Source organism: Spermophilus citellus, assembly GCF_964194105.1.
Source record: "Spermophilus citellus genome assembly, chromosome: 12".
NCBI lineage: Eukaryota > Metazoa > Chordata > Mammalia > Rodentia > Sciuridae > Spermophilus > Spermophilus citellus.
Window position 1 is genome coordinate 55,559,944 of NC_138198.1, and position 22,358 is coordinate 55,582,301.

The 22,358-nt window shown below is 50.1% G+C and overlaps 1 protein-coding gene across 1 annotated transcript in view; it reads left to right on the top strand.

The window, feature by feature from the left end:
• Nucleotides 1–22,358, top strand: part of LOC308631637 (piezo-type mechanosensitive ion channel component 2-like) — a gene marked incomplete at its 3' end in the record, with an annotated part of 303,944 nt that overhangs the window by 186,708 nt on the left and 94,878 nt on the right. Inside the window, 3 exon segments of the mRNA XM_081263019.1 lie at nucleotides 10,265–10,427; nucleotides 20,067–20,274; nucleotides 21,465–21,678. Of these exon segments, the coding sequence (XP_081119145.1) occupies nucleotides 10,265–10,427; nucleotides 20,067–20,274; nucleotides 21,465–21,678 (585 nt within the window).

Consider the following 22,358-nt stretch of genomic DNA (forward strand, 5'->3'; position numbering starts at 1 on the left):
CAGGGGACCTGACGCAGGAGGCTGCAGGAGCTACGGTCATCTCAGTGAACCTAGAGAGCTAGTGTTAGATGAGCCAAGGGAGGACACTGCAGGGACAGTGACGGGAGTGAGGACAGGAGGGGCCTGGCTGACAGCCTGAGCATCCCTGCGTCTGGCCAGGCTGGGGCAGGGCCCATGTCCTGCAAATAGGATGGAAACACACACTGTGCGCAGGTGCCGGCACAGATCACAGGAGCCCCGACTCACGCTGGGGATCTTGATTTTTTTACTTATGAAATTAACAAATCTTTGTTTAGGAGAAAGGCTCTCAATGACCTAGCCCTAATCCCATAAATCAGAGATTTCATAATAGGTCTTGAACTATTAAAACATAATTTCCCAGAATTTCAAGCAAAAAGATTTGCAAAAAGAAACCGTTTCCTGTGGACCTCGCATTGTTAATTTTATCCTTGCCATAAAATTTTCTGGTAGGGAAATCCCCGGGGAGAAGCAGCCAGCAAAGCAGCTTCTGTTGAAATGCTCAGCGAAGGCGGGAGGGGACCCACGGGCAGGATTTCTGAGTGAAGAGAGGTCGTGAAGCCATCCCGCCATGGGCCCCGCGTCCCGTTATTTTCAGCAGTTATGTAGCTGCAGATGCAGCTGGTTCACAATGTTCCATTTGGTATCCGACACTTGTTAGGTTGGGGTTGCTGTTGCTTCTTCATTTATATTTCAGATTTGGGGCTTCTCTCTCTCTTCCTTCTGGCTGCTCCTTTGACTTTATTTTTTTATTATTATTTTTAAATTTTGTTTTGATGCCAGGGATTGAACCCAGGAGTTCTTCATCACTGAGCCACATCCCCAGAGCTTTTATATTTTATCTAGAGACAGGGTCTTGCTAAGTTGCTAAGTTCTTGAGCCTGGCTTTACATTTGCAATCCTCCAACCTCCCGAGCTGGTGGGATGGCACTGTGCCTGGCTGTGTCTTTATTCATCTTGTGTTGCCTTAGCTCAGAGGTGTCTCACCTCACCTCGGTGTCAGTGTCTGTCTTCTCCCGCCCTCCTCTTTCCTCTCCTTCTCTTTTTCCTCTCCCTCCTCCCCCCGCCCCTCTCCTCCTTTCCTCTCCTCTCGCTCTCTGTCTTTCTCTGTCTTGTTGAATTTACATCTACTAAAAGGCCGCGGAGTTCAGGTTGGACAAACACATGGTCACGTGACTACCACCACCATCAGGACGTACAGAATGTTTTTCACCCCCAAGTCTCCTCCCTCCCCACCACTAGCAGCCACCACTGTGGCTTTGGCGTTTTCAGATTGCCCGTGATGGAACTGTGGCTTCAGTGCCCCTCTGTGCCTGGCCTCTCTCAAATAGCAGGGCCATTTAGAGGTGTCCACAGAGCCACATGCGGCCACGCTTAATTCCCTTGGATTGCAGCAGTATCACATCGTGTCCTTGACAGTCACCTGTGGTCAGTGGTGGATGGTGGGGCTGCCCTCTGTTGGGTGACTGTGAAGGAAGCTGCCGTAAACATTTGCGCACAGGTCTCAGAGTGGACATCGCACATTTGCCCCTCAATCCAGAGGTCTCTTCACAGGCTGTTCCACTTCCAGCGCATCTGCCAGTCAGTCAGTCTTGCTTTCCTCTAAATGCTTGCTGAAGACTCCCTTAAACCCAAACCACGTTTCACTTGCATGGGAAAGTACACTTAATGATATTTTCAGCACTTTGATTTGTGGTGTGAACCCTTACACTATAATTTATTCTTCACAATTTTATATTTTTTGTTTCTTGGGTTTGCTTAATATTGAGTGCACCTTTTATTTTATTTTGTTTTTCATTTTTAGTTTTTGTAATATTGGGGATTGAACACAGGGCCTTGAACATATCAGGTAAGCTCTGTACCCCTGTGCTGCTCCCCAGTCCCTTTCCTTTTTGACACATAATTACACAAATCAGCTGTGCTGTGTTGATTCCTATTTGGGTTATGTAGTCATCAACTCTGGTGATCCATACTGCAAACATTGGTTATTTCTTTGTATCAAAACACCCTCTCTCTCTGGCTATTTTGAAAACCAAGAGTTCTGTGGCTGTGGTCACCCTGCTCCGTGCTGAGCTGTGTCCATTGCACCGTGAATGGAGCAGCAGAGTATTCCTGTCTGCCTGAACCCTGATGCCACCAGCAGCCCTACCCCTGCAGCCACTGTCCTGCTTGCCCCAGGAGATAGGCATTGGGATTCCACAGGCATGAGGTCACACAGGATCTGTCTTTCTAAACTGGTCCATGTCACTTAACTTAGTGTCCTTCAGGCTTACCCACACTGCTTCTGCCAATAATAGGATTTCTTTCTTTTTGATGCCGGCATGCAGTTCCATGTTTCTGCCCATGAAGTTCCCTTCATCCTCCACCATGGTGAGAGCTGGGCTGATGTCCTGGCTCAGCCACTGTGGAAGGTGCTGTAAGAACGTAGAGTGCAGACACCTCCTGGCATCCGATTCCGCTTCCTTTGGACGTGCACCCCATGTGAGGTTGCGGGGTCCTGAGGTGGTTTCATCTTTAGTTTTTCTATGTTATGTTCCATGACAAGGCCCAGAGATGCTGTGTCCCTTACAATCTCTCCAGCAAAGAATGCATGCAACCTTTTTCATCTTTAGACAGTTAAAAATTTGGTGATTCTTTTCACTCATTTAATTAACATTTTATTTCTGGAAGCCTTGTGATCTTTCCTTACGGCTTATCACCCGTTGATTGATATAAGGGATTCAGTGCAGGCACTGAGAGCCCTCCTCTGCTGCCTCCAGATGGAAATGCTCTGAAAACCCAACATTTAGCCTTGCTGTCCATGGCAAACCCGACCTGACCTGAGTCACCCAGCAGCAGGAGGAGGCCATGTCGGCCAGTGTGCAGCATAACTCCAAGGGAGTGTGTGATAGGGCCGCTGCCCGTGTGCTGCCTCCTGGTATTATGTCAGGTCTGCAGCATGTGCCATCCTGACATGGGGGATGTGCAGACCTGGAGGTACACTTGGCTCCAGGAGGTCGGGCACAGGATTTGTAGTATCTGCATCTTGGCCCTACACAAATTCCCTACCTGCTTTAAACAGAAGAGTTTTGCCAGAGAATGGTTTATTTTACTATGACTACACTAAGAAATGTCTTTTATGTCATGATCCAGTACGGCACAAACTTAGTCACAAAATTTCAAAAAAACATTTCTCTTATCATCTGCTACACACTGACATTTTTTTCACTATTTTTCTTCTAAATTTCAGAAAAAGTGAAATGCTGATTGGGGCACCCTCAATTTATTTTGTAGTGAATTGGTCATGACCAATTCATGGGCTGGGAGGGTAATGCCCAGCAGGGGGCGCTGTAAGAAAGAAGGCAAATGAAGTCTATTCCTATTGAAGCCTCCTGCGACATACCCTTCCCCATAAAGGTGACGATGCTGTTGTTTCAGGACATTTGTAGACTGAGCCTCATGGGCACATTGAAGCTGCTCCATCTCAGAAACCTGTGCTGTGGGTTAGATTCCTAATCCTCATGCTTTGGATCAAGCAGGCCACCTCCTCTTGGACACTGTGTCCTCCACCAAAATGAAGTAAATCTCCCATGTCCACAATGTGGGCTGTAGTTCAGCAGAGTTCACTACCTGCTTCTGCAGTCCTTCATGAGTGTTTGTAGCCAGTTCAAGACTCATATTAAGAGCTTGGTGGGACTCTGAGTGGCTCAGGGGGATCAGAGTGGCTAAGAATGTAATCCAGGACTGGGCTGCCCCCTATGGGCAGTGCTAGGAGTGAAGGCCTCCGGGGATGAGGGAGACTCCCTGGCCACCCAGCAGTTGAGATGAGACCTTGGAAAGCTCTTCCTCAGGATAGCTACCACTTCTGTGAGGCAGTGGGCAAGCTGTCACCCCAGGCCAGGTCTCAGGGCAGGGCTGGCATGCAGTGGAGGGACTGAGGAGAAAGGAGCCTGCCCACACCTCTGGGTTGGTGGGCACTGAGTTCTGGTGTGCTGAGACCTACAGAGACCTGAGACAGCCCTGCTGCTCACTGCTCTGACGTCCCTCCAAGGAGACTCTGCCCACTTCTAGCTCAGAACCAGGCTGGGCCAGGATCCTACAGCACCCACCCAGAGCCTAGAAGTTTCCTCTAAAACACAGATGACCATTCTGTATATCTTTAACTGCCATCTCAAAAAAAAAAGTGCATATAAGTCTTCAAATCTGCAAAGATGTTATTGTCACATTTTATACTTTAGAGGATCAAATCTTTGGTCCAAAGCCTTAAAATAGTTTCATCATCAAAACCAAAAATGTCTCCATCTAATCTCATCACAACCCTCCTACTTCTGTTGACTGGTGCAGATTAATCTGCTGCTGTTCTCCTTCTATTTGAACACTCTGCTCAGTGGTTCTGCACTCAGTAAACAAGTCAGTGAGGGAGAGCTGATAGGACTTGGGGAGCCTCGTACATCATGGATGATAGCTCCTGTACATACCTGCATGTGTTCTCATCTCTCCCATCTTCTCTGTTCAGGCTTCCTCTTGAAGGAATTCATAAAGACCCTTCCCTTCTCTCCTGTCTTTCCACTTTCTCTTTTCTTCCTTTCCCATCAAGTGTGTGTGCAGCGTGCCCGGCCCCATGGAAGCCGGTTGCTGAGGTGGTGCTGCAGGAAGGTATCACTGAAGGGTTCGGGGTGTGAGAATGGCTCCTGCAGGTGGGCAAGGATGGTGGATGAGGCAGCTGTGGTGGTTTGAAAATTTGCTGCATTAAACAGATAACTGATATCACTAAATATGTGAAAGATCACAGGAGCCAGTTTTCCCACTACCAGAACAGAGACCCATAAACATGGAAGGCAGAGGCGAGAAAGACTCCCAAGACATTAAACTGAAGCTGAAGTGTCAGAATGAATACATGAGGTCTTTAAAACACACAGACACAGAAAGATGTGGGAACAGCTGTAAATGTGCATTTGCATCTATGGAGACACGTACAGGTGCGTCCCCTTGTCTACAGCCATAAGCCCTGCAGACAGTGGTGGCCTGGTAGCAGTGCCCACTGCAGGTGCCTGGACCTCAGTGCCAGCCCCGAGCACCTCACTCAGCTCAGGGAAAGCAGGGATTCTTTGAGAAACAGGGCCCAGAGAGGACAAGGGCTGGGATCTGAGAGGGGCCTGAAAATTTGCTGAAGGAGTCGGGTGTGCTCTGTGGTGACGGAAGTCGCCTCAAGGAGCTCTCGTTATTAGAGGGCAACTCGAGCATCAGAATAAACAGCAATGAGTTCGAAACACAACCCAACAAAACAGGGATTCAGGGATCCACATTGATTGTGATTAGATAAGTAATTGATTAATTGGAGGCAAGGGGAAGTGTCCCCTTGCAGCCCAACACAGTCAATAATGGTGGCCTTACCTGATCACCACTGGGCGGCTATCTCATGGTAATTAGTCAGCAGTTGTCCCTGAAGGGTGGTAGGAGGCGGTTTGACAGGGAATAGGACACGTCTCTACAAGTCTCTACAAGATGCAAATACAACCAGAAAACGTTGCCTCCAGCAGAGAAGGCCGGCAACACCAGCTCACCAAGTAGCCAGGAAGGTCTGAATCATGAGTGTGGCATGTGGCACTGGAGGGGACACAGCGCTGCCTGTGAGCCTTGTGCAAGAGTGCAGGGGCCAGGCTGAGAGCCTGCGCAAGGAAAAACTGCTTCCTCAGAGGTCAAGGCCAGAAGCAAAGACTGAACCATGGGGCTCCGTGGAGGGGGGGGGACTTCTAGTCCAAAGTCCGTGCTGATTTCTTTGTTACCTTCTAGTAGTGATCCAGAAAACTCCCTGCTGTCTGCAGACTCAGCATTTATGAAAAGCGTACTCGCAGCCCTCTCCTGCAGCTACTCACTGGGGAGCTTATTTTCTTTTCAGCAAAATTAATTGAAGTTCATTTTTCTCAAGCTTTTCAATGCAAGCAAGAGGCACCATCTGGTATGTGTGGATGGCCAGGGTGGAGGAAGGGGGAGATGTCTGGCTGTTGGTAGTGTTGTCCTTGTGATCCCACCTCCCCTGAGCCTGCTCTCACAGTGGAGCAGAGTGGCCAATGCCATCTTTCCTTTGGGAGGAAGCCGCTCCAGAATGTGCTCTGCTTTCCTGAAGGTTATAATGGAGTCGGCTCCTTTGCTATGCATAAAATATTTGGGGATTTCGAACAAAGATCTACAGGAATTGTACTAGTTGAGGGAGAAATGAGTGATATATCCTCTGTAGACTCGGATAAAGTAAGCAAGGAAAAGGCCACGCCCTGTGGCTCTGTTCAGACCAGCAGGACAGGGAGTCAACCCAGTCCCTTGGTGGAGGGAAGAGAAGGTGACGGTGTGTCCAGGCACAACGGAATACTATTCAGTCTTGAAAAAGATGGAAATCCTAACCTGTGTTACCCCATGGATGGAATTGGAGAACACTTCTCTGAATGAGACAAGCTGGGTTCAGGAAGGCACGTGCTGCACGTTCTCACAGGCAGAACCTCAAACAGTTGAACTCATCAAGGCAGAGAAGTGTTGGGCCGCTGCCTTTGTCTCATTGTTTTTGATAAGCAAGAAGAGAATATTTCTGAGAGGAGTTCAGAGCAAAGAGGGCCATCATGGCTGTCCCTTGGTGTATTTTGTCATGGTCACAAAATCAGTACCAGGGCATGGAGAAGGTGTAGAAAGGAGAGGCCAGTGGATTCAGCAGATGACCTGTCCTTTACACGAACATCTTGGTCAAATAAGTTTGGGAAACAGAAGTGTAAATAAATCCAACTGAATTGCTAGACCCAGGGATGCTCAAGCCTTTTAGTATGATCGCATGCACTGTGAGTTTCTAACACCTATTTGACCAAAGATTTTTTTGGTTTTGTTTTAATGCTCAGCACTTCTGAGGACTAACATTCTGAAGAAGGTGCTTTATTAAATCATGGTCTAAACAACAGAGAAGGGAACTTTGTTGATGGCCTCTGGATGACACATCACTTAGACTATGACCTGTGTAGTCTGCATCACTTTTGTTACAGTCTTCTGCCAGGCAGTGTTACCGACGCCCTGCTTGGTGAACTCAGCAAGCCCAGTTCATAGTTTTGCACCTCTGCAGCTGATACACTCCATTCCAAATGGGAATCGGAGCCAGCCCTGGACCCGGGAGCTGAACTCTGGCACAGCGGGTGGAATGGTTGCTTTTGCAACTAACTTCATTTACTCCTTAACATTCCTGCACTGTGAAATGTCTCTTTGGGGATCAAGAAGCACAAAGCAGAGACAGTTATTCAAAGCCATTGCCTATAAATCGGGAGCTCAATGCAGTCGGCAGGCGGGGAGGGGAAGGCCAGGCTAGGCGTCTGCAGCTGAGCTGTGGTGCAGGAAGCTGCCGAGGCCACAGCTGGAGCCCTGGTACCTTTCTCTCAGAACCTCCTACCAACCTTGGCTTGGCAGGTGCCTTTTGCGAAGTCTGGTCAAATTGTTTTCCATGAAAGGTATGAAAGTCTATGCCAAAAACCCAGGGGAGCAGCACCAGGGGCCTCTCACTTCAGCCCCACAGGGTCAGCCAGAGCCTGGCCTGTGTTCTCTAGTCTCTTTCCTTGACCCCCCCCCCTTTTCTTCTCATTCTAATGACTGCAATTCATTTGCTCTGCGAGATCACCTTAGGCTGACTTTAAAGGTGCATAATGAACGTCTGCGTTCTTCCTGTGACATAATCCATCATCAGATTTCATTATTATGAATTCAGTTTGGATGAAGCTTTCTGAATTGGATCCTCTTAACTCTTGTCTCAAATGAAAGGAATTTGCTATTTAAAAAAAAACTGATACATGGTGTTTACTTATGAAGCGCTTGGAGCCATCTGTAGAAACGGAGCTTTGCGAGACTGTGCAGCCCCTCTTTTATTCAAGCAGCCAGCTGGACTGTCCTGAAGATTGATTCCTAGGAGACGCTAGACCAGAAAGCCCTTCGTTGAGTCAGATCTGGACTGTTGTGTCCTGCAGTCTGTGGGGTGAGGATTCTGACCCTGAGCACAGTGGTGCATGACGACCCCCCTGGATGCAAAAATGCTGGGGAAACACCAGTGAAACCCCTTCCAAAAAAGGATGCACTTGGTTTTGTTCCCTCTGAGCAAGGCACGTGGGCAGCCTGGAGGTGGGGAGCAGCGGGCCTAGAGGAGAAGGCCTCACTAGCCTGCAGGCAGGGCAGTTGTGTCCTCCGTCTGTGGGACTCTTAGAGCCTGGGCTGCTTCAGGTGCAGAGAGGGGACAACTCCACCCAGCTGAGTGTGGCGGTGGCTGATCCAATAGTGTGTGCAAAGCTCTGGGTACACAGGGAGGGCTCATGTTCCAAAAAGTATCAACATTCTTTACCAAGATGTGAACGATGATAATGGTATTCTCGATGAGGGTCATCACAGTGTACAACACACACAACATAAAAGGATGCTGTGCACAGTCACAGGGTGAATAGGAATATGCACAGTCAGCTGCTATCTAGGTTCTGCATCTGCAGATCCACCACTCACAGGCGGTAAACTCCTGGGAAACAGCTGCAAATGTACTGAGCATGTGCAAGTCTTGTCATGGTGTCATGCCCTGACGACACAGGATGGCAGGGGTGAGTGTGACGTTGACACTGGATCAGGTGACATAAGCAGTCTGGAGATAACATACAGCACACAGGAGGAGGATGCGCACAGGTCCCACGGAACCTGTGCCATGGTGAGAGGGACCCAGGTGTCGGAGGATGGGTCCTGGGACCAAGCCCCGCCCACTGCGTATGTATACACCCAACCTGATGAATGTCCCTGGCTCTTCCTTCCTGTCCCTGGACAAGTCTTACCTCTGGTAAACACTTCTCCAGAGACTTGAGCCCCTGGGAGGTTGCGCTCCTCTCACCCCCAGAAGCTCCGTCACTGGCACAGACCTCAGCTCGGCCTGTGTCTTCCCTGCTGCGAGCTCACTCTGCAGACCAAGGCTGCGGGACTTCCCCTCATATCACCAGCTACTTCACTGGCTTTTCCTTGCCCGGGTTTATTTCCTATTTCATGGGTGAACAGAGGAAATGTCAGCAACCACTCTCCACGTTTAGCAGTGAGCACTGTGCTGCTAGCCCTGCAGGCCTGTCAGTGCTGGGTGCCCAGTGGCTCAGGACAGTGGCAGCCCTGTGGGTGATGGAGGAGCACAGCTGCAGGGAGCTGGCTGGCCTGTCGTGGGCCGTGGCTGTGAGTTCTGGGGACCCACACTCGCCAGCACAGTTGGGTGGAGGTGGTGCCTGTTGGGCCTCCGTGCCAGTGCTTGTGCCCTGCCTCCTCCTCTGTGTTCACACCGCCCCCCACCCCACCCCCCGGAACATGCCTAGGGTCACAGCAGCCTCGGGTCACAGGCAGCCTCAGGTCACAGGCAGCGTCTGGATTTCGTTCCCTTGGAGCCCTCCTCCCTGTCCAGCGGAGGCCCCTCCTTGCCCTCTGCCTGGTGCAGCCCACTGCTCCACATTTGTTTCCAGGTCTCATAACAGCAGATCCCAAGTCTGAAGGTGATCTGAAGGTCAGTGATACTGCTCTTCTCAACGCCTTGGTGTTGGTGGAAATGCGTGTCATATTTTGCTGTGACTTTCCATATTCGCTTTGCATACGTAAGCATTCACCTCTCTTAAAGGCATGAGCTGGTGACTCATTTCACTGGACGGCACAAGGAAGGCAGACAGACAGTCAATGTCCACTGGCCACAACCCCAGTCTTCCGATTCTCGGTTCAGCATTTCTCCTCCTAACATCAGAGAAGAAACTTGGTGGATCAATTTCTGTGGAACTGAATGGGAGACAGATCAACCCAATATGCAAAATAATGAAGAGGTCCCAGACCTGAAAAGAGCTTTGACATTTCCTCTGCTTTCTAGTCTAGCTTTCACCTACCTTTGTAATAAAATACCTTCTAGCTGCCAATATATCTTCAGTTTTTAACTGCTTTAGTCAAATTGCAGACAGCTGCATTTGGACCAGATATGTGGCTTATTTACTAAAATATATTCATTAGCATGTTTTAGAAGTGATCGCTACTTAGAGTTCTCCATAATATTTCTGAAACTCCTGTAAAATGCTGGACTACCCCTGAACCTTAGATTTGTATAAGATCCTGAGATCAATGAAAAGCCTTCTGATACCTCCTAGGCAGAAACAGCATATTTTATCTGAAATCATTGAGAGTACTGGGATGTATTGTAAGATGGTCAACAATACAAATAAGGAAATGACTAAACTTCCTCCCTTTCTTCCCTCCCTAGCTTGAAGGGAGCCGATGCTGGCAACGGGATCCGAGTGTTCGTGCCAGACATCGGGATGTTCATCGCCAGCCTGACTATCTGGCTTGTCTGCAGAAACATCGTTCAGAAATCAGTGACAGAAGAAGCAGCACAATATAACCTGAAGTTTGAAAATGAAGAACTGGTAAATCTGACTATGTGTGTCTTCCCTCCTGGGCCCCAGGGCCTTGCCCCTTGGTAGTCGTGGCACTGTGATAGCTCCCTGTGCAGAGCCCAGTGCTGACAGAGCACGTGGCAAAGCCCTTACAGTCCCTCACAAAGCCACCTGGGTGGCCCGCTGGGCACACCTCTCTTCAATAGCTGAGCCACATGGAGACAGGTGGGGATGCGAGTGCTCACCCTTCCTGAGGAGCTCAATGGGTAAGGCCAGCTCGAGACCCCCAGCTGTCATCTGACGCTAAGGCAGATGGTAACCTCATGAAGCTGCATTGGGTCCGCATGTTATGAGCTGCTGGGTCTGGAGGTATTGGTATCTGGAGAAGCAGTAACACGGGTAGTTTCGGGAGGAAAAGATTCACTCCTCCTTGACGGGAAACTTCGCACCTTACCCTCCAAGACAGTTATGTTGACGCAGCATGTTGGTCAAATTACTTTAAAACATTCTGGAGGGGAAAAAAGATAAGTTTAGAGAAGCATGAGAATTGAAAAAAAGATAAGGTCGAGATAAAGAATGAACTGTAAGTGCTCAGCTAGTGCCCAGGGCTCGGGGGTTGCTCCCGGACCAGGAAGTGTGCAGGAGTCTGTCAGCCGCCTCTCATGCTGTCCCCTGACCTGCTCCAGCAGGTGCTCCTGATGACTGCCTTGGCTCTGCAGGTTCAGGTGGCATCAATGTTAGAAGTCATTCATTTAGTAACAGAAAGATGAGGTTTACGAATTTAAAAATCACTCAAATATATTTGATTTGGACATTTGACACAAGATACAACTACCAAATGTTTTTTTTTTTTTAATTATTATTAGTTGTTCAAAACATTACATAGCTCTTGACATATCATATTTCATACATTTGATTCAAGTGGGTTATGAACTCCCATTTTTACCCCGTATACAGATTGCAGAATCACATCAGTGACACATCCCCATTTTTACATACTGCCATACTAGTGTCTGTTGTTTTTTAAGTTGAACTTGTAAAGCTGAACTTACTAATGTTGAGAATGGTCACCTCTGTGCCTCAAAGGAGGCCGACCAGAATGCAGCTGTCGCCCTAGTGCCCTGTGGTTGGAAATGTGCCTTCACACCGCGTGTCCCGTTCCCCCTTCAAAGGCAAGAAGGGCACAGGGTGCAGGAAACAGTATCAGCTGAGCTGCTGCTAGCAGCGTTTTGCATTTGAGGCTACAGCCCTGAAAACAGATAAAACTGTGGACATTATTTTTCTTCTTGTTCACCTCAAAGTTTTACGACAGGGAATTTAAATTTTGAGTATCTGCTTTCATACTCTAATTCATATCCTAGTTTTATTTTATGATATTTAAAGTTTTGAAAAGATTCTGTTTAAATAATCATTACCAAAATTTGTCCCAAGTGTTGTGGATGGAAACCCATTAATTAGCTCAAGTTTTGTAAGCTCATGACATTTACATCATTATTATTTATAAGATGAGATTGTTTTTCGATTATCCTCTTATTGTGGATGGAGGTAGAGGATAACTACTGACAACTGGGTGGACTTTGAAGTCAGAGATGGAAGTGAACGCTGTGTAGTTGGGAAGACTGTCCACACTCTTCACTAGACTGAGTTAATAGGTCAGAGGCGCAGCTCAGAGGTGAACATGTGCTTAGCATGCATGAGGCCTAGGGATAAATCCCCTGCACCAAAAAACAAAACAAAACAAAAACCCCAAGGAATTAGTAGTGATGCATCACATAGCAGTCGTGAGTACAAAGTAAACATAAAATCCACGCGACGCCTGGGTGCCTGCTCATAAGTTGCTTCTTCCTCCCTTCCACGCCCTTCTCCAGCTTGAGGGGGAGCAATTTCAAAGCCAGGGTCCTCTCAGAATTCTAGACACTTATGTTGGACAGTGTGTTTGTGTTTCTCTCCCAGAGAACCCCTTCTCGCCACTCGTGACAGATAAACGTGAACAGACGGCGGAGGTTCTTGTGAAAAGAGCTTGTGTCTGATGGTCAGGGTCTGACAGCTGGGGAAGTGGGATCATGGGCACCAGTTCTAAAATCATGCTTCTTTCTCCAGGACACTTCCTTTTCATGTTTAGACTAGTGGGAGCTCTGTGCCATCTGAAATTTGTATAAGTTTCTAAGCCTTACACATCATGAACCCTGTAATTTAAAGATAATAACATAAATTCTCCAAGTATCTCATTCCAGGCTTTGAAAATGCTAAACGTGATTGTCAGGTTGTTTCCCTTCTTGGTTGATTTACATATTAAGGTCTATTCTCTTAGCATCTTCCATCCGCAGGGATCCCAGGAGGAAGAGGGTGGTGGGTGAAGCCTCCAAGTTCAGTCTACAAGGAAAGATTTCTTACTTTGGCAATCTGGGCTTCAGTCTGAAAGGAACAGGGTCACACAGCCAAAATCCGCAGCTGAATTTATTTTATTTTTGAAGGGCCCAACGTACTTCCTGCTGCTTATAAATCTTGGCTTTTGCTCTCCATAATGTTTGGGTTTCGAGGATACAAAAAGACTAGTGTTTGCTGGCATTGCTGCTTCTTTCATCTATCTCAATGGAGAAATGGCGAAGTCCATCTCCTGGTGCCAGGGAGAATTCTTCTCAAGTGCAGCATCCATTAAAGTAGCAACTAATCCCTGAGGAAGACTCATGGGTCTCTGTGGATTTGCTCTCTTAAGGTGTTAACATTCTGCCCACCAATGACCCCATCAAGGTTAACATGAGCCCTGTCTACCCAGTCACCAGAGCCAGACACCTGATATAACCCTGGCTTCCCTGGGCCCCTTGTACATCACATCAGCAAATCCTTTGTCTCCACCTCCAAGTACTGTCTGCACTCAGGGCCCCCACTGCCATAGTTGCCACCAGCAGCCACCAGCTCTCAACTAGACCCAGAAGAACCTCCAGATGGGGGTCCCGCTGCAGCTTCTGTTCTCACCCCATCTGTGGAGACAACACACAGCAGGTGTTCCTATAAAGCTGAAGATGAAATCATGGGGAAGATATTTCTTTGGATTTCCACTAAACCAGAATAAAATGCAGGCTCCCAATCCCAACATGGCTTTGCAGGGCCTGGCCATGCCCTGCCCTCTCCCTCCCCGACCATGCAGACAGGACCCTTCCTCCCCCTCTTCCCTCCCCCATGAGGCCTGCCCCAGCCACCTTCCAAAGTGGGCTTCCTGGGCAGGGCCTGCGTGTTTATGATCACAGCCTGTAGTGCTCGCCTGTGTTGCTCTGTTACTCATTTCTGGTTTCCCTCAGTGGCCACAGGCTCCAGGAGGGCAAGACTCTGCCTGTCTGGACCTCTGTTGTAGCCCAGAATATGGCAGGATCCTGAGGACCATGAGCCTGGTGGTGCCTGTGCACTCTTTGGGCACTGACTGCATGTAATGGGTGCACAGGGCAGTCCATGCAGAAAACCAAAGGCAGCACAGGAGGGCAAGCCTTGGGCAGCACGGCTGCAGGGGTGAGTGTCCCCAACCCCAGAAGTCTCCATGGAGCCAGAGTGAAGCCACCAAAGTACCCCCCGGCCAGTTGTCCTCACTGGGCCTGAAGAAGAGGTGCTTGTTACATAAGGATACTTTTAACTTACTCCGTTCCTTTTCTCTGAGGTCCTACTGTGCACCAGATGGTCTAAATATCTAACAACAGTTAGTTTTTGGTTTTGGTGTTTTGTTGTTGTTTTGGGGGGATCATGTGGTCTTTGTTTGTTTTTTCTTTTTTTCCTTTTTGCTTTGCTTTGCTTACCAATAATATTTTTCTTCCTTATCATTTAATAATCCCGTCCATCTTAGGAATGATTGGAACAGGGCATCCAAAATTCCTGCAGTCAGGTGGGCTTAGGACCCGACATTTGCATTTTATAAAGCTAATATACTGGCATCCCCGAGCAATGGATGTGCCATGAAGAATTCTTTGTCTTTCCCTTGGACCCAGCACTGGGCCTGGAGCAGAGCCGGGCTCGGGAGCAGGTGCTGAATGGCGGGATGGATGGGGAAGGCAGTCAGGCTGCTGCTGATCCCTGCTCTGCTCAACCTTTTCACCTCAGTTTGTCATTGTTGTCTTGGGACTTTTTGTTTGTTTGTATTGCGTTGCTGGGGCTTGAGGGTCCACACAAAGACTCCACCATGGAGCCACATCCCCAGCCCCCTTTGACACCTTCATAACAGAGACTTAGAGAGGTTGGTTTTCTTTGCATCTTGATCCATCACAAGTAATCCCATGGGTCCTGTGTCTTTCAGGAAGCTTTGGAGCACCAGCCAGGTTTGTGCCCCCCACTCCTAGAGCAAGTACCAGGCAAGTCATCTAGAAGAGTCAAATTTAGCTATTTCCTAGGAAAGAAATGGTAGCACAGGGCTAGCACACCATGAGTGTGCATGTGTGTGTTCATATTCATGTGTGCATGTGTATGTATTATGTGTGCATGTGTGTGCATTATGTGTACAGTGTGTATGTGTGTGTGCATGTGTGTGCATTGTGTGTAGTGTGTGCTCATGTGCATGTGTGCATGTGTGTGCATTGTGTGTTCATGTGGGTGCGTGTGTGCATGTGTATGTGTGCATTTTTATGTATCTGCACATTATGGGCGAATGTGTGTGTATGTATATGCATGTTTGCATGCATGTGCGTGTGTGCATGTGTGCATTGTGTGTGCATGTGTGTGCATGTGTGAATGCTGCTTTGGTTTTATGCTTTTCTATTAGGTGATTTTCTTTTTAAATCTCAAATCAAAACCCCTTTAACGTGAATGGTCACTGTCACTTGGCTGGTCTCCTTTGCTGTTCATTTGCTTCTCACATGATGTTCAGATGACTCCTAAGGACAGGTGCCTTCTTACTTGGCCACCTAACTGGGGAGTTTTTAGACGTTCCTGCACAGGGCCAGAACAAGCCCAGGGAGAGGCCATTTGTGCTGGCACTGCCAGGTCCCCTGTGCTGTCCTGCCTGGTTCCTGGCCCCCAGCCTGTTGTTAATCCCATTGCCCTCCAGGCGGTGGGAACCCACACATCCACACGCTCCCTGGGAGCACTTTAAATTGCTATTGTGAGTTTGGAGAACAATCTTCCCGAAGCCAGTCTAGCAGGGAATAAGCCCTCACATTAGGCTTGGTGACATTCGCGATAGCCCACACCAGTCCACTTCCTCCTTTGCCTTCTCACCTCTAGGGGATGCTGGAGACAAAGTTTGTCCCTTACAGCATGTTTGCTCCCTGCCTCAGGCTCTCTGTAGGAACAGTTGTCAACATGTCACAATGCACATTGCATGAAAAACTAGTGACACTGCAGAAACACACTCCCTTTGCGTCTGACTTTAGACTCCTGGGTGTGACTTCAATAAATTCCTGTGGAAGTGTTTTAAAAACTGATTTCTCACCAAAAATAATAGGAACAAGATTCCATTGCCCAAAAGCCTGGTCTGGGGTCTGAGCTTGACTGGACCCCAACAAGTTTCCAAAGAGAAATGTCCTCAATATCTTTTCCAAAGAAAGGGGTCTGCAGAGATGTGACTCCAGCAGAATACCTTGGCATTGCGCCACCCCAGTGGGACCCAGTGCTGAAGCCACACCCCAGCACCAGTGCCTACCACGTGTAGGGGCTCCACGTGTGGTGGCTACAGCTCTGTGGGGTACCATGTTCTGTGCACCAAGACAAGGATTAGACACCTCTCACCCCAGGAGGCTGCCCACCCACCACAGCCCAGTCCCAGGGCTTCTAATCAGCTCCACACAGAGAAGACAGAAGCTGCCTGTGGGACCACACCTTCAGTCTGGGTTGGAATAAACCCTGAGGATCATCTGGGGACCACCAGGAGGTCAGGCTGCCAGGTTCAACCTTGGACTTACTAAATCAGAAATTCTGAGGGTGAATTCAGGGCATGAGTGATTCTGAGGCTGCTACCGTTCACAATCACCTCAGTTCTTTGCTGTATTTTAATGGACAGACACTAGTTGCGTATTCATGGTGCACTGTGCTGTTTGGGTTCCTGTAGACACGTAGAATGACCAACTCAGGGTCTTCAGCACATTGATTTCCTCGAATGCCTGCTATTTCTCTGTGTTGTGAGCATTTAAAATCCCTTTCACCTACCTGGGAGTACACCTGTTCTTCACCTGGTCAGCAGACCCTGCAGGAGGTCAACAGAGCCGTCCCTACACCCGGCCCTGGCCCCTTGCCACCCACCCCCACCCCGCAGCCCAGCTCTGCCTTGGCCCTGCTCTTGCAAGTTCAGGCCCCGTGGGGCCCCGTGGGCGTGGAAGCGGGTCTGTCTTCCTGGGCCTGGTTCACTTCACTTGGCCTCAGCTCCCTGGGTCCCTCCTTGCAGGTGTCAGGATTTCCTGTGGGAATCAGCATCTTTTAAAGAGGGAGGTAAAGGACTAAAACGTCTTTGAATGCGCATTAGGTTTTAACATGGACAGTGATTCTGTGGGATGTTTCAGTGGCTTGTTGTGCCCTGGAGGGCTCACTTTGTCTTCGCCCAGACACCCTGGAACCAGGGGCTGGGGGGCTGTTTACAACTGCAGCTCTCTCAGCTCCCAGGCCAGGTGCAAGCTGGACTCTGCCTGTTGGTAAACAATCCAGAGGGAGCCCTGCCCTGCTGGCCCTGCCTAGGCTGCAGCAGATGACCAAGGGGACAAGCCTGCCTCTCAGGAGCCAGCCCTGCCAGCCGGGCCAGTGGGTTCGCAGCCCATCCCACCTCCCTTACCCACTTGGCTTAGCGGGCTCAGAAAGCATTTCCAGCTGAGGGCCCCAGGGGTTCTGGTGTAAAATGCTGCAGGGCCTCACGTGCAGCAGTGTGTTTATGACAGTCAGTAGCCGTCCTGCCTGGCGAGGTCAGGGGAGCCATTTGTACAAGCTCGGAAAGGCTGCCGGGGCACATTGCCACTTGATTTAATCTACATCCGAAGCCATTGCATAATTGAATAGTAAGTCATCTGTCACGATCGTCACCGGTGCATTTCTGTGTCCCAGGCAGGCACGGGCCAAGCTCCTTCCTGGATGGATGGTTTTCGTGCCCACTCACTGAGAGTAAGGAGGGTAGGCCACGGATGCCCGCCTGTGCCAGGGTGACCTGAGGTGGCCTCAAGGGCTGTGCTGGAGGAGGACCCTGGTCTTCCTGTCCTCCAGGAGCTGGAATAGGCCGACAGGAAGGGGCCTGAGGCTGGGCCTGCAGCTAATCAAGGATGCCAGCCACGGTGTGTGAGCAAGCAAGGAGAACCATTGGGTTCTGTTCCCCAGGGGTCCCTGCCTTGATGCTGAGGCCAAGGGAGGGGCTGCAGGCAGACAGCAGCAGAGAGGTGACCATCTCTGTCCTCAGGTACTATCAGAGCCCCACATAAGACCCACTCACCCTCCGGGGAGTCCCAAACAGGCTGCCCCAAATGCTGCCAACTGCTGCTCTGGCTGCCTGCTGGACTCTGCCATCAGAGCACCTGGAGGGATCTGGGGTGGAATTCCCAGCGAGGGGTGTTGCCTCCAAGCCTCCAGCCTGCTTCCCCATCCTCTGCCACCAATAAAGACAAGCATAGGAACAACCTTTGTCCCCCTGCCCGTCTCTCTGACCCCCATGGCAGAGTCACTGCTACTCCTGCCGACTGGACCTCTAACACCTGTGCCACAGACACACCCCTCCCTCCTCCCCTGACCACAGCCATGGGCTGCCAGCTCTGTCTCCCCTCTGCTTATTCCCCAGCAGCTCAAGTGCATGCACATCAGAATTGCATGGGGAACTGGAGTAGGGTCTGCTTAAACTTTTTGGAGAGATTCCCTTTTGGAGGCAAAGGCTGGTTCTCCTCTAAGATTAGATAGTGAAACATGTTTGTTTGTTGATGGGGGTCATCAGAGAGAAATGGAGTGTGTTGTGATGCGGGACACAGGAGGAGTGGCTGAGCCATTCCTCTTCCTGCTGTCCTGAGCAGGTGAAATCCAGTCAAGTTTGCTGGAGCACTTGCAGCTTGCATTGCTACACGGCTTGCAGACAGGCCTCAGGAAAGCTTTTTGATGGGCTTGAGGCAGTTTGGTAATCTTCCCTCAGTAAAGTAGACGACAAGTTCATCCTCTGAGAACCAGAAGGCTGAAAACCTGATGGTGGTCCTTTAAGGGTGCAGAAGAGGCCATGGCCAGATCACCTGCCTTCCCTCTGAGCACATCCCAGAGCCTCGGGCCAGCTCTTCCCTCTGCCCAGAGTGACCTTTCCTGGGACTTGACCTCATGACATGTCACCTCCTCTAAGAGAGTCTCCCTGACCTCAGATCTAATGGAGCCACCCTTTCCGTCAGTCCTTCCCTATTTGATTCCTTACTGGAGATATTTAGATTGCTCATCATTTATGTGGCCACACAGTCACTGCTGTGTCTTTTACTAGAGTGATTCAGACACACCGGGCATTGTGTGGATAAAAACGTTGGAAGCATGAAACATTCTTTTTGCCTCAAAAAGTGTATACAAAAGCCATGTAAAGACCTGTTGTGCTTCGTCGTTTAGGGAATGACGATAGGGAAGTGTCTGTGTGCATCTAGCACAGACATGACTGTTTCCCATGTCCAATCTGCACTCAGCTGGGGGTGTGGCTGCACAGCCCTGGGACTGGCCTCATGCTGTGATAGCAGAGCAGGGTCCTCCATGCCCAGGGGCTCAAGGGGCCCACACAGCCCTGCTATGGGTGGGTGGATGCACATGTGTGTGCATGTGCATGTGCATGTGTACGTGTGGGTGTAGAGAGGGGCTGTCTCTCTTCCCTGGCCTCCATCTCTGTGTCCTTGAGGCCTCAACTTCCTTCAGCTTGGCAGCAGTCCTATCCTACCTCCCCGACCCCAGTGAGCTCAGGCAAACAGGCGGCACCCTCACCAGCATCATCCGGAGACAGGACCATGACCCTGGGACTGCAAAGGCCAGGCTCTGCTTTTCACGGCTGACCTGGAGCTGACTAGCTCAGAGCGCCTGGCCCAGCCAAAGCTGTGAAGTCTGTCGACCTAGAGACAAATGCAAACAGTCTCATGATCTCAGAGTCCTCTGGTCTCAGGGTGATGGCTGTGTGTATGAGTCTTGTATGGATGAGGAAAAAAAATTCCTATTTTATCTTTTAAAATAAGACAAGCAAACCGGGTTTGCATCCCCAGTGGAAAGAGCACCTGTGTGTTCTGGAGGGAGTGTTTCCTGAGGGGCTCAATTGTCCAGGGTAGATCCGGGAGTTGGTCTCAAGACAGGGGCAACTGTGCACTTAGCCAAGTAGCCCGAGACCACGCCCCGGAAGTCCCGAAATAGTCAACGGACGTGGACTTCAGAAAGCCAAGGGACGCCCTGAGCCCTGGGGGGCTACCTCTGGGGTGAAGGGTAGGTGGCCTGCTCAACCCTGGAGCACCCCGAGGGCACACCCAGTGAGCAGCATTGGCAGAGCCTGTCCGGGGACCTGATGGAGCGTCATTGCTGTTCAGCTGCCCCTGGGTCCTGCTGGCGATCTTTCTGCTCACCTCCTCAGGAAAGGCCAACAGTGGCATGGGTCACCACCATGCCTGGGCCACTGGGTGACGCGCGCGGTGCTGCTGACTTGGGAAATGACCTCACTCACTGCCCCTTGCAGCAGGAGCCCCGCGGCATCTGGCCGGGCCTGCAACAGCTTCTGTGTCATTTCTTTAGGCTGCTGGGGAACAGGCGGACTCAGAAGATGCCCTGATGGACGGGGACGCAGACGGGGACGGCGGCGCGGAGGGCGAGCTGGAGGAAAGCGCCAAGCTGAAGATGTTCCGCAGGGTGGCCTCGGTGGCCTCCAAACTCAAGGAGTTCATCGGCAACATGATAACCACCGCTGGCAAGGTCGTGGTCACCGTGCTGCTGGGGTCCTCCGGTGAGTGAGTCCTGACTGCGCCGCCCAGGGCGTTTTGGAGGAGGCGGTGGATTGCGGGAGGAGGCAGGTGTCGCAGGAGGCACTAATAACTGTCAGGCCTGGGAACCCAGCATGCGGACGGGCCACAGGAGAAAGTTGTGTTCTCTGTGGTTCTGGTCCTGACCTTGTGAGGGGTAGCGACAGTACACCCGTGACAGCCCTGTTAATACCCTTTTCCATATCTGAGTGACCTCATTTTCTGGGTGGAGGTCAGAATAATACCATTCCTCTTGCTCTGAGGGTGATCTGCTGCCCTGACCATCTGAGGGGACCCTGGCAGCCACCCTGGTGCCTCCTCGCATGTCTCTGGACGGAGTCATTTGAAATCTTAATTTAACTCTCAGGATACACTATTTTTCTTCGGAAGCTAGATGGTAATCTTCCAGAAGAGACTCACTTCCTTTCAATTTTGGCCATAGACGGCTTATTCTATGATGATGTTATCTCCATCTTCTCCCTCCTCCCATCCCACCGCCACCAGCCCAGGGAGCTTGCCACAGTGCCTGCACCCACACTTTCCAGAGGGAACACCGAAAATGGAGTACTTAAGTTTTAGTAGGGAAAAAAAAGATAGAAAAAGAAAGTAGAATTTCTCAAAAAATCAAACCCAGCATCTTAGTGAGCGCTCCTTTCACAATGCCCAATAAATTGTGTTGAACACAGCTGCCTGGTCTTCCACGCCCCCCTTACGGACAAGAAACTCCAAATCCTGGTGGCTGGACCAAGTTTTAGTGAGACGTGAGCTGCCACCAAAGGTCAGATCTTAGTTAACTTAACAATAAAGCAAATAAAATGGTGTTGGGAAGGTTGGACGGACAGACATGAGTGCCCCCAACATTTGGGAACAATGGAAACAGGGAACCAAGCAAGTAAATATGCAGATTAATTCTGTTGGGGTGAAGGAGATGCTCACTGGCCTGAAATGCTGCAGGGAGGTCTTCTCCATCCTCTGGTCTTTCACTGCTTTTAAAAACTACCCCTTGAGGGTGATCTCTTCATGGTAAATACAGCACCTCTTCTGGTTATGTTAATTAAGTATGAGTAACCTCTCTAAAACGGGTCCCTGGCTAAGGGCAGGGGAAGGGAAAGAGGGTTTGCTGCCCCACGATGCTCTCCAGCCCTGCTGTTCCTGACCGTCTTCCTCTCCCCAGGTATGATGCTGCCGTCTTTGACCTCGGCTGTCTATTTCTTTGTATTTCTGGGTCTGTGCACCTGGTGGTCCTGGTGCCGGACGTTCGACCCATTGCTGTTCAGCTGCCTCTGTGTCCTGCTGGCGATTTTCACTGCTGGGCACCTGATTGGACTTTATTTATATCAGTTCCAGTTCTTTCAAGAAGCCCTTCCACCCAATGACTACTATGCAAGGTGAGAGGCACTGCTGGGAACCTATGGGAGAGAGCACCCTGTCCACCCTGTGATGGTGGTTGGGCTCTGTGAATTTCTAAGGGTTCTTCTGAATGAGGCCGACTGGTGTGTCAAGCAGAGATTTGATGGGGTGCAGAAACAGTCAGGCGCTTCAATTTTATTGGACAATACAGTGCTCGGATGGCAGGTGCTCACACAATGACTCAGGGTGACATTGCTGCTTGCTTGCTAATTGCAAAGGAAAAAATCACAATTGATGAACACAGTCAGCACTTTGGCTGCCAGTTGATAAAGACCAACATTACTAAAGACAAGAGAGCCATGGCTCTCCCATCTCCAGGGTGGTGCAGAACGTGGGTCCCCAGCACCCGCGGCCCCAGCCTTCAGACTACACTCCACAGCACAGGCATGCAAAGGAGGGAAAATGGTTCCAGTGGCTCCACCAGAAAAACCAGTCAGAGAACCCAGCCTGTGGGTGCCCCAGGGGAGTGGCCCAGTGTCTTCAAAAGTCAGCCTCGGCACAGAAAGGTGTGTGGAGAGAGCAGGAAGAGAGGAGTGGAGAGGTAAAGACCCCAGCAGACAGGAGGGATGCTCATCTCTCAGATCCTAGGACATCAAGCCTCAAGGCATTGTGGGCTGAGGGTGGACCTTGGGTGGGTGTTAGAGGACAGCTGGGAGTT